The sequence below is a fragment of the Chrysemys picta genome, chromosome 1 (assembly GCF_011386835.1).
Source record: "Chrysemys picta bellii isolate R12L10 chromosome 1, ASM1138683v2, whole genome shotgun sequence".
NCBI classification, from domain to species: Eukaryota; Metazoa; Chordata; order Testudines; family Emydidae; genus Chrysemys; species Chrysemys picta.
The window spans coordinates 113,406,487-113,422,854 of record NC_088791.1 but is presented as its reverse complement, the minus strand read 5'-3'; the positions used below and the strand labels follow the sequence as shown (position 1 = coordinate 113,422,854).

Genomic DNA, 16,368 nt, shown 5'->3' with positions numbered 1-16,368 from the left:
TGAGAAGACATTCCACCCAGTAATGTGGGGAGCAATATAAAAAAGTGCACAAATCCTAGAATGGGAAAATGTTGGCAAGGCAGAAGTTCCATAGTGAAGACTCTGGCCTAGTGGATAGAGTGCTGGACTGGGATTCACGAGACCTGGGTTCTGCTCTCAGCTCTGCTACTGGACTGCTGGGTGACTTTGGGCAAGTCACTTCCCCTTGCTCTGCCTCAGTTTCCCCATCTGTAAATAGGGGATTATGATATGGGCCTCCTAGGTAAAGGGCTTGAAGATCTATTCATGAAAAGTGCCATATAAAAGGTAGGTGATATTATTATAATGAAAGTCTAAAATGATTTCAGATTTCCAATGGGACATTATTAAAGATAAATACTGTAATGCAACATGCTGAAGGTGTATTTAAAAGAAGTATCACATGTAAAGCAAGCAAAGTAACTATGTAAATATTCCATTCTGTGGGTCGCTGGTTAGAACTCTATACTCAGTCTGAGGCACCATGTTTAAAAAGCCATACAAATTGGGCAGAAGTGGAAGTACAGCAATGACAATTGTAAAAGTGTAGGAAAATCGCACTGGAGAGGGAAAGATGTGAGATCTGTATATGGATCAATCAAGAGAATCGGTGATCTGAGGGACAACTAGATGTGCTTCCAAGTAACGGGAATGAGAGTCTGCCTCTTCAGAAAATACTCCAGCAAAGAGGGAAGTGAAGATGTAATGTTCAAAGCAAAAAAACCTCTATGAAGAGAAGTTTAGGTTGTCTCTAGAGATAATAAAGCCGGGCAGTGAATGGAAAAAACAATGTCTGTTTTACAGCTCATCATTAACAGGCAGAGTAACATAATCACTGTAACACAAAAAGCATGATGGCAGAATTATTGAAAGAAGGGGGGCACTCTGCAGTTTCAGAGTTGCCGCCGGAGAGGACTGTCTCTGAAAGTATTTTTAGAAGACTAGCCCTGCTTATCTCAATGCTTTTTTCTTCTCCCCCTTGTAGAGACTTTGATTCTCTAGATGAACACAATGTGGAGAAGAATAACCAGCTGGCATTTGACATTGCTGAAAAGGAGTTTGGAATCTCTCCTATCATGACTGGAAAGGAAATGGCATCTGTTGGGGAGCCAGACAAGTTGTCCATGGTGATGTACCTCACACAGTTCTATGAGATGTTCAAGGATTCCATCCCTTCCAGTGGTAAGGGACTCAGAATAAGTGTGTTAGATTTGGTGATGGTGGCAGTATTCATGTTCTTCTGTGCATCATGCCCCTACCATGGTGTCTACTTCCAGTGCGCATGTGCCTTCGATTGAGGATTTTTGCCAGCTGTGCTCATTTGCTCTAGGCATGCACCCTAGCTATCCTCATGCCTCCCACCAAGAGTGCATAGGGCTGCAACAGACAACGCATTCTCAGTTCTTTCTCAACCACTTTGGTCAGACACGGAGTGTTCGTAGTGCTCATGGTTATCTGCCACTCATGACTAAGGCTGAGAGTCTGTCACGGAAATCACAGATTCCGTGACTTCTGCTGCGGTCGGTGCTGGCTCTGGGGCCAGCAGCAGCAGTTTGGGTGTGTGGGTGGGGGCTCAGGGCTAGGGGCAGGAGAGGTGGGGGGGCACTTGGGGAGGGGAGCTCCCCATCTCCCACTGGCATGGCCCTGCAGCTCCTCCTAGGTGGAGGGACCAGGGGGCTCTGTGCACTGGCTGCAGGCCCCACCACCGCAGCTCCCATTGGCTGCAGTTCCCAGCCAGTGGGAGCTGTGCAGCTGGCGCTTGTGGTGGGAGCAGTGTGTGGAGCCCGTTGGCCCCTCTGCTGCCTAGGAGCTGCAGGGACATGCGGAACCGGGTAGGGAGCCTGCCAGCTGTGGCCAAGCCTCCCCTCCAGCACCAACGGAGGTCCCCAGCCGCACACCGCTGCCTCCTCCACAGCACCCACGGTGCCCCCGGACATCCCCCTGCCCAGAGCACCCACGGGGCCCCTTTCACAAGTTTTAGTTAAGGGGTATATATTAAAAGTCATGGACAGGTCACAGACCATGAATTTTTGTTTACTGCCCATGACTTGTCCATGACTTTTATTAAAAATACCCGTGACTAAAACGTAGCCTTACTCATGACTATTTAATCTTTTATTTTTCTAATTATGTTTTTTATTCTTTATTTGGTATTTTATTTCTTTGGAGGATTCCTTTTTCCTGTTTGCTGAGGCTTTAGCCTCCAACCTCCACCCCACCCTCTGTGTAGGGTTATCCCCCGCGCGCCCCCTCCCCCCCCCATTTGAAGAAGACTGTTTGTTTTATTTTGGGGGCATATCTAAGTTCCCAGACTTCAAATGTTGCCTCATTTGCCCGGAGTCCTTCCCAGTTAATGACAGCCATTCCTGCTGTACCCACTGCCTCGGGGCGCATGCCTTCAAAGTGCAAAATCTACATGAGTTTTAAGGGCCACTCTGAGAGATAGGGAGATTCAACTTTGTTTTCTTATGATGAAGTACTCCTTTTGTCCAGCTTTGGATCCAGGCCCAGAGACCCCCACCTCATACAGCAGCCTTCAAATAGCCATAGTGCCCCATCAGCCTCAGGGAGACTTGCAAGCAGCCCGGAAAAGATTTCCACCAAGCGGAGTCCTAAGTCTCCTCAGAAAGAGTGTACCTTTAAGAGATCCACTGTATCAAAGACTCTGCACCCCTCAAAGGTTTCTGTGGAGGCTTCAAGCAGTCTCAGTACCAAGAGCTCTAAAAATCAGTCCTCAAGCTTGTCTAAATCACATGGTACCTACCGATCAGTACTGAAGATTTTGGTACCATCAAAACATGACCAAGCTGGTAGAGATTCCAGGGACACTGCACTAAAAAATTAATTTCCTTCTGCAGCATTGACTGCATCTTCGATACCTCAACTGGCAGTCCAGCATGTTGGTGCCTTGTGCACCTTCCTTGGTACCGAAGGCCTCCACGTCTGCAACCCACCAGGTTCCCACACAACTGCACCCAGTATTAGAGAAGTTCAGGTTTTCCAAGGATTTGTTTGTCTCTGATCAACTGGAGTCTCCTTTACTGAGTTTAGTCAGACCCCCAATACCACAACCTCTGCTGTCTCTGGTACTTTGCTATAACTGGTACTGCCTGATTCCCTGGTGCCCATGCTTACAGCGAGACAAATTACTACTCTTTCATCTACCCCTCCATTAAATTATGCAAATGAGAGCTCTTCAGGCTCTTACATTTCTGTTCAGGACTCTTATAATTACCTGCCTAGACCACTGTCTCCTGAACCTGCTCCATCAAGGGATACATCAAGGCTGTAATGATCTCGGCCTGTCAACATCTTCTTTGGTATAATCAGGGGAATGCAGGGTCAGCGCTGTCAGATTCTGTCCATTCCCCCACAGCAATCGCCACACAGGAAGAGATGTTTGAGGAGCAAGAAAGGAGAGCTAATGAACAGGCTACCCCACAGACAAATATTTCATCCTCCTCCCTGGATGAAGTTGTTTTGCCCTCTCCATTTATGGTAGATGACTTCAAACAATTTCAGGAGTTGATGAAGAGGGTGGCAGGCACTCTTCAAATCCCATTGGAAGAAGTCCAAGAGACTCAGCATAAGTTGCTGGACATCCTTCACACAACATCTTCAGCACAGGTAGTTAGGACCTTGTTAGAAACTGCCAAGGCCATTTGGCAGATCCACACCACAGCCATGCTAAGAGGGCAGACACAAAGTAGTACATTACAGCTAGAAGTTCAGAATTATTATTTTCCCATCCTGCCCCAACTCCTTAGTTATAGATACAGTAAATGAACACAACAGACAATACCATTCCAAGACTACACCACTTGATAAAGACCAAAAGCTCTTAGATCTTTTTGGTCAAAAGACATTTGTTTGCCACTTTGCAATTCAGAATTGCTAATTACCAGGCGATTCTGGCAACATAATCATATTAACTGTTCAAAATGTAATTCTTTCTTGAACACCTCCCACAAGAGCAGAGGGAACAATTTCAAGCTCTCATTGCAGAGCGACAGCTTCTTGCAAGGACAACTTTGCAAACTTCTGCTGATGCTTTTGACACAGCAGCTTGGTCTGTTTCCACAGTTGTAGTCATGCATTGAACCCTTTGGGTACAGTCCTTAGGTTTTCCACATGAAGTCCAGAACACATAAAGGACCTACCCTTCGGTCTCAGATTATTCAGCGAATCCACTGGCTCCTTATATTTGCTGAAGGACGCCAGGGCAACCCTTTGTTCGCTGGGCATGTGTACTCCTGCATATAAGCAGAGATTTAGTCTCTCTCAAACTCAGAGATCCTGCCCAGCGCAGTTTCCCACCTACCATAGAGCATCGAAGCCACCTAAAAAATTCAGAATGCAGAGGGGAAAGTTCTCCATCACTGCACCTGGCTCAACACAGCAGACATCATCTACAAAGTGTTTGTTTCGATGCCTCGGTCAAGAGCCACCTATGCCCCTGTGATCTGGATCTGATGTTGAACCACCCTGCCCACTCCATCCTCCCAATTTTGGGGGATCGTCTGTTCCATTTCTGCAGCTCATGGGAGCAGATTACCTTTGACAGGTGGGTCTTGGAGGTTTACATTGGCTACTTGATCTATTTTCACTCCATATCTCCCTACCACCCTCCTTTCCCATCTCTTTTCAGGACCCATCTCACAAGCCGCTCTTAAGACAAAAGGCTGTGTCCCTCCTCCACTTAGGACTCATGGAACCAGTTCCCATTCAGTACAGAGGAAGCGGATTTTATTCCAAGTACTTCCTCATTCCCAAAAAGAAGGGCGAGTGGAGGCCAATTGTAGATCTCAGGATGCTGAATACCTTTGTCAAGGTACAGAAATTCAAGATGGTAACACTTGCAACTATTGTTCCATCCCTGGATCTGGGAGAATATTTTGCAATCTTGACCTTCAAGATACATACCTTCATGTCACAATGTGTCCCTCTCGCTAGAGATTCCTGTGATTTGCATGCATCAGGACCACTGTCAGTACAGAGGCCTTCACTGCCCATAGAGAGTTGATAGAAGTTGGTAGTTATGTTGGTAATTAGTTGCCGCACAGCTTTGCTGATGGGGAATAATTGTCTTCCTGTACCTGGACAATTGGCTTTTAAAAGGGCATTTCTACATGGAAGTTCAAACAGTGATAAGGAGGGCTATGTCTCTTTCACACACTCAGCCTTTAGCTGAATACTGCAAAGTCCTGTCTTCTACCTCTACAGCAGACAGAGTTTATAGAGGACACTCTCAATGCCATGGCATCCAGATCCTACCTGCCAGGGGATAGATTTCTTAGTCTGATGCATTTAATTGCACAACTTCAAGTGATCCCACAGGCTACCACCAGATCATGCCTGCAGCTCTTTGGGCACATGGCACCATGTACCTTCATCACTTTACACCCCCTTTTACAACTACACTGCTTCTAAGCCTGGCTCGGGACAGTTTTTATACCTGCAACAGAGATAGTCTGAACAAATTACTGTCTATTCCCAATTGTGTACTAATCTCTCTCAACTGGTGGAAGAATCCAGACAAAGTGTGCTCAGAGGTTCCTTTCAACCATCCTCCTTCCACTGTCACAATAGTGTCAGATACATCTCTCCTAGGCTGGGAAGCTCATCTAGAGAACCACACTATCCAGGGCAGATGGTCCACCCAGGAGTCTACACTACATATCAACATTCTGGAGCTCAGGGCTGTGAGATACGTTTGCCACCACTTCCTCCCCATGATAAAAGGTCAATCCATCCATATAATGAGACAGCTGGGACAGTATGTACTACATAAATGCACCAGGGGGGAGGGAGATTCCCTTCTACCTGCTCAGAGGCAATCAGTTTATGGAATTGGTATGTAGCCCACCGAATCCTTATCTCAGCAACTTATTTGCCTGGCCATCAAAACACCATCGCTGATTACCTCAGTAGACACTTCACTCGAGATTACAAGTGGGAACTCAACGGATCCATACTCAAGTAGATAACTCTTATCTGGAGATTTCTGAACATAGACCTTTTTGCCATCACTGTCAACCAGAAACATGCAGAGTTCTGCTCTAATGGAGGTTTTGTTTGCCTGCCATTATCTGGAAGACAACTTTCTCCTCTCTCAGCTGAGAAATCTTCTATATACCTTCATTCCAATGCTGCTAATTCTCAGGATTCTAAACAAAATCAGACAGGACAAAGCCACGGTAATCTTGATCACACCTATCTGGCCAGGACAGGTGGGGTTTCCTTACCTACTTTACCTCTCTTTCCAACTGGCCATCAATCTTCTGCTCATACCTTGTCTTTTCACTCAGGATTTGTGGAACATTTGTCTCCCACAACTTGAACATTCTCAATGACTCAGGGAAAAATTCCTGGATGGTTCTTGGAGTTAGAACTCTCCTGTTCCAGAGTGGTTCAAGAAGTCCTGTTGAACAGTAAAAAGGAATCCACCAGGAACACTTACCTTCAGAAATGGGGAAGGTATTACCGTTGGTGTATTTGCTGTCTGCTATCTCGTGTTGACTCACGTATTTCAGAGGTTCTAGAAGCAAAGAGGTCTTTTTTTTTTTTGAGTTCCATTAATGTTCACCTGGCAGCCGTCACAGGGTTGTATTCTCCTCTGGAAGGTTTCTTGGTATTTGCTGACTCTGCAACTTCCAGATTCATCAGTGAGTTTATTCAAACTGTTCCCAAATGTTAGAGAGCCCACTGCAACTTGGGACTTGAATCTAGTTCTTAATTCGCTGATGAAACCTCCCTTTGATCCACTTCCTACTTGTACCCTTTTATACCTTTCCATGAAAACCACCTTTTTAGTGTCAATTACCTCTTCTAGAAGAATTGGTGAATTAGGGGATTTAAAGGTTGACCCTCTTCCACACACAACTGTTTTCTTTAGGGATCCTTCTAATCACACCTGCATTTCTTATCCATAGTCATCTTGGACCTTGATATCAATCGCACAATTTGTCTGCTGGCTTTCTACCCTAAATCTCATCAGACTAGGGAGGATTTTGCCCGTCACCTGCTAGATGTTAGGAGAGTGCTAGCATATTATTTGGACGGGACTAAATTTTTTGTTTCTCTGAGGGTATTTGTGTCTATTGTGGACCGAGTAAAGGAACGCTACTGTCCACCCAGAGACTTTCTAAGTGGGTTTTGGATTGCATCCTCTCCTGCTCTGCAGCTTGTAATGTACTGTGTCCTCCTAGGGTCATAGCTCATTCTACCAGCTCTCACTCCACATCTGTTGCCCTACTGAAAGAGGTTCCAGTAACAGAAATCTGCAAAGCTGCTACATGAGCGTCAATTCACGCTTTTTCAAGATACTGTGCCTTAGCATGTGCTCAGAGACATGCACTACCTTAAGTTCTGCAGTTCTGCAAACAATTCTAGACTGGATTCTGAAGATTCCACCTCCTTCAGAGGGTAGTTGCCTCAAGCAGAGCACCATATAGACACTATTCAAAGAAGGAGGTTCATCAGGACGTGTCCCCGTGGGTGCTCCACTATCTGTCCTCCTTCCCCTCTGCTTTGGAGTCCTGTCTTCATGGGACTGAGTGCTAGAGAAGGAATTGAGAGTGATTTGTCCATCATAGCCCTATAAATCCCTGGTATGGAGCATGAAGATAGCTAAGGCACATGCCTGGACCGAACAAACACTGCTGCCAAAAATCTCCAATCGAAGGTGCATCCGCACTTTCAGTGGAGCATTCATAGGGATGTGCATCTCAAAAAACCTCAGTTACTGCACAAAGTGAGTAACCTCTCCTGGTCTGCTTTCCTCCAACAAGAACTCACGCTAGTTACTCTGGATATGTCTACACTGCAGCTGGGAGTGTGCCTCCCAGCCTGGATAGACAAACTCATGCTATCGCCACTCGAGCTAGCGTGCTAAAAATAGCAATGCGGATGTTGTGGCACAGGTGGTGGCTCGGGCTAGCCACCCAAGTCAAAGCCTCCCTGACCCCCTTGCTCCAAGCTCAGATGGCTAACCTGAGCCATCGCCCATACCACAACCTCTGCTCTGTTATTTATAGTGCACTAGCATGAATAGAGTCTGTCTACCCGGGCTACCAGCTGCAGTGTAGACATACCCTTATTGAGACCATATCATAAAAATTGCTTTCTTCTTTGGTGCTAACAGGCACCCTTCTAGCAGCATTAGGAACCAGTGCAAGGGTTTAATGAGCACAAACTGAGCTACCATTTCACCCATTAAAAGGTAGACAACAGGTTTGTGTGTAAAAAGCTTGCACGGATGCTGCTTTTGTTGTGCCTGTTAGGTGGTTGAACAGGGCTTCAGCCTCACTATCAGACTAGCATCTTTCACTAGTACTAAACTCACTTCAGAATTATTAAACAACTTCCTTGCTCTCTTGCTGCTGCTGAGGGTTGGTCTGTCATTGTGAGTGTGAAGCTCCTAGCCAGCATTCATTTAGTAGTTAATTTTAGAAGCTCTGACAGAGCTTTATATTTGTTACAATGCTTGGATTTTGTATATAACTCCAGGTTAGTGGAATGAAGGCCTGAAAGATTGTATTTTTGTTAACTAGAACGGAAAGATGCAGTCATGTAGCTTAAGTCTGAATTTGACCTACTTAAACTCTAAAACTATTTTGAGTACTTAGAAAACCTGGGAGGAAAAAAATGCATTTGCCAAATGGAAAAGGACAAAACTACTCAGAAAGATATTGATTTTGAAGTTCCTAAGAGTATTTTATATGGAGAGTGTAAAAAAAACAAAACAGTTCATGCTAAAGAACGAATGAGTCCCTTCTTAATTGTTTCTTGGCTATTGTTAATAACCACACAGAGGTTTCTGTGCATTCACTGGTCCCACCTGTTTCTGTTCACAGAGACTCTGGATCTGAACGCAGAAGAGAAAGCTGCGCTGATTGCCAGTACCAAGTCTCCAATCTCTTTTCTTAGCAAACTGGGGCAGAGCATCTCAAGGAAACGAACTCCAAAGGTAGCCATACCCTAGTATGTATACTTTAACCCTGAGAACACTAGAAATTGGCAGACTGACAGTCAAATAAAGAGTAAAGTGGTTATAGACTTGTTGTCATTATACATCAGCTGTTTAATTGCAGCACAAAAGTCAGAATGGGTGCTTTCACATAATGAAACACTATATTCTTAACATTAGAGTATTACTCAGGGACTTTGGGTTGGGGAGAAGGGTGAAAAATAGGAAGTATGATTATTCTAGTGATAGGAGGAGGGTTATTCTGTGCTGTTGGCTTAGGTCCAAAGTATTTTTTGTAATGTGAAATACCTGCTGTTTCTCCTGTTGACTCATTGAAAAGCTCCAAGAATGACAAGCTGTCTTTCAGATAAGAAGGCTTGGCTCCCTAAACGAGGACCAAAGACTGCAGGGAGCCACTTTTCCTACAGATGGGAAATGAGCATAGAGAATCAGCCAGCAATAATTCAAACACTTGTGTAATGCACTGATGGGATTCGTTATGAGCCAGAGAGTTTAAAAAAAACCAAAAACCCACCCTATCTTCAGCAGTTTTCCTCCTGTTGCAGGATAAAAAGGAGAAGGAACTGGATGGTGCAGGAAAGAGGAGAAAGACCAGCCAGTCAGAGGACGTAAGTATTATAGTAGGGGAAATGTCTAGGGGAAAGATCGTTTGATAGATTCCCTATTTCCACACCCAACCCCTGGAATTTTTAGGAGCTTCCTTTCTTCATGCTCTTTTTCCCCTGGATGTTCCCCCTTCTCCCCAGATATTCCTCTCAAACCTTATGTGAGATTTTTTTTTTTTTTTTAGGTTGAAATCAATTCCTGCTCAGAGCTTACACTTTGTGTCATGTACTGAGCCAACTACATCAGACGCTGATTAAATAAATAGCACATTGCAAACTTAATGTTGTCAGAAAATCCCTTTCATCCTGCTTTCTTGAAACACACACTAATGATTTTGGTTAGGGTGCTGAGGAGTAGCATTGTCGGATGCTAAGCTGGTATGGGGGTGTCAGCAATTCCCTCCAGGTAAAAGGTAGCACCTGGATTTGCATGGGTGTGAAGCTGGCTGCAGAGTCAGTGTCTAAGGCACATGCAGTATGTCACACGTGGCACACCTACAGTTAAGAGTGTGTGTGTCCACATAGGAACTGCTGAGCTGAGGGCTGCCACCTTGGGTTCTCACTGAGTGCTCAAAGCAGCTCATTGTCTTATGTTCACAGGCCCATGAGAGCTTCTCGACTGTGGGTCTCTTCAGTGGAACAGTGTAACAATAAAATACTAAGCAAGAGGTGCAGGTAGATGGAGGGGAATTCGGTGAGCTGAAGGGTTGACTAGAAGAAAGAACATGAGCTTGGAAGTGTGGGTTAATGGAGTTGGGTTCTGCTCTGTTGAATTGCAGAAGTCTTCTTTAAAGGAAAAGACCCATTTGGAAAGTTTCCATTTAATCTTTAACCATTTATACTGGTTATTAGGAGGAAGCCCCCCGAAGCTACAGGGAGGAGAGGCCCACACTTGTGAGCGCCCTGACAGAAAGGAGAATTGATGCTGCCATCGGGAACCAGAACAAGGTGAAGTCCATGGCAACCCAGCTGCTGGCCAAATTCGAGGAGAATGCACCAGTGCAGTCCACAGGCTTACGGAGACAGGTAAGAGGTGGTTTATACCTATATATCCTTGGGCCTCCTCCAACAAGCTCTCACCCAAATTTGGGTAGTAGAACCCTTTTATTTTGAAGAAGATGAAGAATATCACAGGAGGTGGGACAGGAAAATGATGCACTCTTTAAGACTGGACCCTGGTTTTGTACTTTGACCCAGAGTACACTCTTTTAATTGAGAGTAAAGGCTAGATGAAAGAGGAAGACTCCAAGAGATTTAGAGCCCGATTTCCAAGGGTATTTAGGCATCTCAAGATGCAGACAGGCACCTAATGGGATTTTCATAAACACCTAAATGCCTAACTCTCATTGATTTCAATGAGAGATACTTGCTTTTGAAAATACAGAAGGTGCCTGTTGCATCTGTAAATGCCTAAGTATCTTCAAAAATCCGGCCTTCATGCTAACTTCGTCCATGTAAGTGAGGGCCAGATTGGGGCCATAGTGTTTGTGAATTGAAACAAGGAGAACACATCCTGTTGTGCTGTTATTCTGTCTCAGAGGTTGAGAAGAGTTTTCAGTAGGGACTGGTTTGTTGGATTCCCAATTCCAGAAAGACAGTACTGCTTTGTATTCTAAAACCACACCCATCTCCATATATACACCATTTTCCATGTTGCTTTCAACTAGAAGAGAATGTGACTAGAGGAGCTGTGAGCTTTTCCCCAGTGAATTCTGTAATGATTGTTCCTGGCAATGTGTCCTGCTAGGCCATAGAATGGAGATTTCCCATGGTCATTGCTCTTAAACCATGCCACCCAGTGCTTTTTGCTTGGGAAAACCCGGACCTGATCAACTGGGAGTTGCCATTACAGCCGGACCTCCTGTTTCATTCCCTGTGATGCCTCCTGCTTGGACATAGGATAGAGCTGTTTAAGTGGTGGCTTTTACTTTGCTCTTCCCCAGTTAGATAATGTTTCCTTTGTCACTGTACTGAACAGGAGAGAGACTGAAAACCTGGGGGGAGATGCTACAAAAATCTTAATATGTCCCATTTTTATTTTGCTTGATTTTTCTTTAAATTTTACTTGATAATTAATTCTTCCCTACCCCATTTTTTCTTCCAAATGTCTGTCTGTCCTCCCACTCCTTTGTTGCTTTCTTTGAGTGCCTTTCGCTATTTTGTTGTGTTCCTCTGGGATCCCGTCCTGCTTTCCCTATGACCTACATGTAACAGCCTGTCCTGCCTTATCAGGAACGTGTTCACAACCAGCTATCCTGCAGACAGCGAGAGCAGGGCCGCCTTGCTCCCATGCCTCAGTGGAAACAGGTAAACCAATAAAATGAATGTGACATGACATCCACACAAGATCTCACCTACCCACTGCTTCCTTTCTTTACTGACCCTTCTTTGGCACCACTGTGCAAAGGTCTGTGTTTTAAAATACTGAAGAATAGTGAGTGAGGTTGAGATCTCTCTCCCTAGGAGTGGCTTATTGTTTCCTATGTGACCACTGGAGTTCTTCCTTAACAGTAGGGAGTAAAATTTGCTACCTGATGATTTCTCTTCTGAGTATCCAGGCTCGCTTTTCCTACAGTGCATTTTATCTGCTTTGCAGTTTCAGGAGACCTTAGTCACTGGGGTGGGGTTCGTTGGTCTTCCCAGTGATACTGCATCCACATCTGAAAAGAGTCTTAAAAATTCTCAAACAATGCATAGAAACTGTAATAAGCCGGTTTTCCTGGTCTCCCTTCCATCTCCAGAGCATAGTGGACTTCTGTCTTACTGAGAATTTGAAAAAACTTTGGACTTTCAGTCACAGGGTGGGTCAGAAGAGGAAGCCTGGATACTTGGAAAAGAAAAATCACCAAATATCAAATTCTACCTCCTCTCTTATGTATCCTGGCTCGCTATCCTTGTAGTGGGGGTTCTTACAGCAGTGAAATCCCGAAGGATAGGCTTTTACAATTCCTTACTTTCAAACAGGCAGAGTTACTCATTGCACTGACTGTGGCTCCCCTGTTTTCCAATAAAAATGGCCTCATTGCCTCTGTGAGGGTAGTCATAAAAGTGTGATTTTGATGGCAGTGCTTGAGGAAGGGATTTACCTCTGTCTGTTTCTAGTCACAATGTAATGAAAGCGCACTTTTGAGACAGGAGGAAGAAGAGTTTTTGGCTCACTTTCTCTAAGTCTGTGGATTCATGGTGAACTCTATTAAAAATCAGAACAAAAATAAAAGTTTACCCCAACTCAAACAATCCAGCATTTTGGAGTCATGTACCATGATCAAAACCATGCGGTGCCAGCCTTCTCTCCAAAGAAGGAGAACCAAATAAAGGATATTCTACACTATGAGGAGGTCTGCTAAGAGCCTCTATCTTTCACAGTGTTAGTTATCCTGGTCAGTGTGCTGGTATGTAGAGATGTCCTGACTCTGTGCTTGCTTCCATGATTCCTGCTATCCCTTCCCTCAAAAGGTCACGATCACCTCCACTGAAAAAAGAGCTCCCCCTTTGGAAGGCCTCGCTTTCCTAGTCCTGTGATCAACCAAGAGCAGTTTCAGACACCCAATGAGGTAACTGGACAGGATCATCATTAGTATGGATTCCAGCCTTTGGGAATCTTTCACATAACCTGGTACAGGAGAGAGAGTCTCGCAGGAAGAAGTGAAGAGGAGCATAAACTGGCTACAGCTCCATGCCATTAGATTAGCCTTCGTTGTGCTACACAGCCAAGTAAAGCTGAGTCCGAAATGCACCATTTGCCTTTCTCGAGAGGCAGGTGAAGATTTGTGTTTTAGCACTTGGATGAGATTTTGAGACCCTACAACCCTAAGGCACTTTCCCTGCCTTTTGAATTTTAACCACCAAGACTCTAGATTTTACCCTTTATACAGGGAAGGATAAGTGAGGTCTGGTCATACTGAGAGATTCAGATGAGTGGCTTATTCTTACCCTGTTTCTTTTGTGGCTGAGAAGGGGAGGCCGGACTGCCTTTGCCTTCCTAGTTTGATTATGATTTTTCTCCTTACCAGACAGGTGGGGATTCTGAGTGAGGCAAGTGAGTCACTCTCACTAAGGCTTTGTCTGCACGAGGGAATATTAAAAATAAAAATAAAGCCATTGTTACCATTTGTGCAGCTGAACTGGTGTTGGTGCCGATAGTGGCCCTAGGGTAGGCAGTAATGTAGTGCAAGTCTTTGGCTGAACCTATTTTTGCCGTTGACTGTTAAAATTGTTTTTCAATAGATTTAACTAACATAGTAGTAGTCAGTGTGATCTACAAAACTAACTAGTGTAGACACTGCTCCTGAGGCCCCTCCTGGATTAGGTGCTCAACTTTTGCTGGCCTTTTCTTGGATAGACTTCATAGTGTCCTGGTGGGAAGATTCAGCTTTTGTGCTTGATTTTGCTGTGTTTTCCATGCTGGGTAATTGAGGTGGAGAAGGACAACAGGAATTTGGCTCCGTGGGGGGCAAAATCTTCAGGGCACAGCTGGGTCAAAGAGCATATCTCTGCAGTGTCTACTCCAGAAGTTGGGGACAGAGGGAATGGCTGGCCTGGGGAAGCAAAGTGACCCAGTTGCCTGTTTGAGTGCAAATAGCCCCTGGACTGCTTTTGCAAGAGAGTTCTCTCTGGGGTGACATGGGAGATCAAAAAATAACTGTTGGCACTCCTGCAGTCAGCTGCTGTGGTGGCTGAGGCATTGGCCATCAGGAGACCAGCTGGATCCCTCCATGATGTTCAGTAGCCACCTTGCAGGAGTTTCTGTTGTAGGAGGCTGTCTCTGAAACAGCACTTGGACTTGTTGCTGAGATATCCTGCTGCTGGTAGAGGGGAACAGCAAGAGCAGGTTACACCAGTGCTGGAGCTGCGCTCTGTGGCATTGCTGGGAACTCCAGCTGAGGTGCTATTTCCTCGGCCACAGGTTCCATACTGAGGTTGGGGCCAAGTTGCCAGCAGCTGGTGCTAGAGCTGCTATTTGGAATAATGCTTCTGCTGATTGGCTTGTAAGAGGAGGCTGTGCTTCCTAGAAGGAGCTGCTCATGGATATAGAAGAGGCAGAATTTTTTCGTGTGGCACAGTTGCAGAGGAACTCACACATGGCATCTCTTTGTGCTTGACTCTGCCTGAGGTACACTGGGTGGCAGATGTCCCCTCTTCACAGCAAGGCACAAATATGAGGACAAAGTGGGATTCTTATAACTGAGCGAAAATGGGTGATCTAGTGATCAGTGACCAATCCCCATCTCACCAATAGGCAGAGTAAACTGGAGAATCTTCTATAATAGTGAACCAATCCCCATCTCACTGACTGGCAGGTCAGGTCCTGCATCCTGAAGTTACAAGGCAGAGGAAAACCTACTGCAAGAGCAGTGGGAGTAGATGCAAGAGAGAAAACCAGGCAAGGGGAGGTGGTCTGAATCATTGATAGAAAAGCTGCATCTTCCCTGGTCTGTGACCTACTGATGTCAGGGGAACCACATTAGCAGTACTCTCACTGCAGCGTAAGGCCAGATTTCTGCTCTGCTCTGTGGTTGACTGGCCTTATTGGCCAGCAGTGTCAAGCAGGTTGAGGTGCATGAAGTTTCTTTGTTAGAAAGTAGTAAGACAGGACCCTGAGGAAAAGCGGAGTCCTGGCCAAGGCTGTTCTGAAGCAAATTTAATTTTTCTTTGTTACTGGGTCTTGATGGTTATAAAGGATGAACTCCATATACGATCGGACCCTCCTCCTTACCCCTCCCTGAGGCATTGCAGTGACATGTTAATTACTAGTAGCAGAGCTGATGGTGTTGCCATCTGATTTGATTGCCATATGACTTGATTTATTGTATCTAACACTTACATTTCTATTGAAATCTGATGGCTGTCTTTTTTTCCCTTTCCAAACGATCTTTGCCTTTGTATACTCAGAAATGCATCCTGCTGGAGGACTGGAACAGGAATGTGTCCACTTTATGGATTCTGTCTGGTGCCACTGTGTGATATTTTGCTACTTAGCAGGGGACACATACACAACCTTTCCCTCCAGACGTCAAAATTCACAAGTTAGATGTTGCAGATACTTTTTTGGGCAGGGCCCCTATTTTGGATGTATTAGGGAAGGTAGCCACAAGGAAGATGGGAAACTAGGAGATCTAAAAAGTGGTACATAGGGAGAACATATAAACCAGGAATGTGGCATGTAAAACAAAGGTGAAAAACGGTATTTAAAATAATTAGTATAAAACGATGCACACCAGAGAAATGAAGGAAAGAGACGTGCATTTATGTCCTGTTCAGATTAGCCAAATTACTTCTACATCTTAATTCCTGCACTTCACTGTATTGTTTTCTGATAGGCACCCCAGAGCTTCATTAATTTGTGAGGTTGGAGCGGGGGAAGTTGAAGATGAGAGCAGAATGTTGTTACTGATAGGACTTGAATTGTATTGCTGCTGAACATTGGGCATGTGTAATTAGGTGAACAGGATGGATATTGTTAAGCGTTCCCTGGCAGTCTGGAGAAGAGATGATCTGTGCTTTATAGAGCACAAAGTTGTACACTTCTTTGCAGCCTCACCACTAGCTGGGGGTGAGGCTGTAAAGCAAAGATACTGATTATTGACAGTGAATAGCATGTTTAGTGGCTGCCCTTAGAAGCATCTGTCCAACTGATCTTTGATAAACTCCAGGTCTTGGAATCTCAGTGGAAGGCTTAAAGCTGTCTGCTCCAGAACAAATAGTGGCTCTAGGTCGGGGTGAGCAAACTACGGCCCGCAGGCCGGATCTGGCCTG

General features: G+C 45.0%; 1 protein-coding gene across 50 annotated transcripts in view; it reads left to right on the top strand.

Moving 5' to 3' along the window:
• The window catches only part of MICAL3 (microtubule associated monooxygenase, calponin and LIM domain containing 3), a 261,805-nt gene that overhangs the window by 124,912 nt on the left and 120,525 nt on the right, over window positions 1-16,368 (top strand). For 39 of the 50 annotated variants that reach the window (XR_010598278.1, XR_010598281.1, XR_010598280.1 and 36 more), the window contains 5 exons: window positions 1,004-1,200; window positions 8,874-8,986; window positions 9,553-9,615; window positions 10,465-10,638; window positions 11,827-11,919. Coding sequence is in view for 47 of the 50 variants with exons in the window: in XM_042849363.2 (XP_042705297.2) it covers window positions 1,004-1,200; window positions 8,874-8,986; window positions 9,553-9,615; window positions 10,465-10,638; window positions 11,827-11,919 (640 nt within the window). In the remaining 3 variants the exon portion in view is untranslated. The remainder of the gene's footprint in view (window positions 1-1,003; window positions 1,201-8,873; window positions 8,987-9,552; window positions 9,616-10,464; window positions 10,639-11,826; window positions 11,920-16,368) is intronic. The other 11 variants (XM_065583175.1, XM_065583184.1, XM_065583196.1 and 8 more) reach the window with 2 other exon arrangements.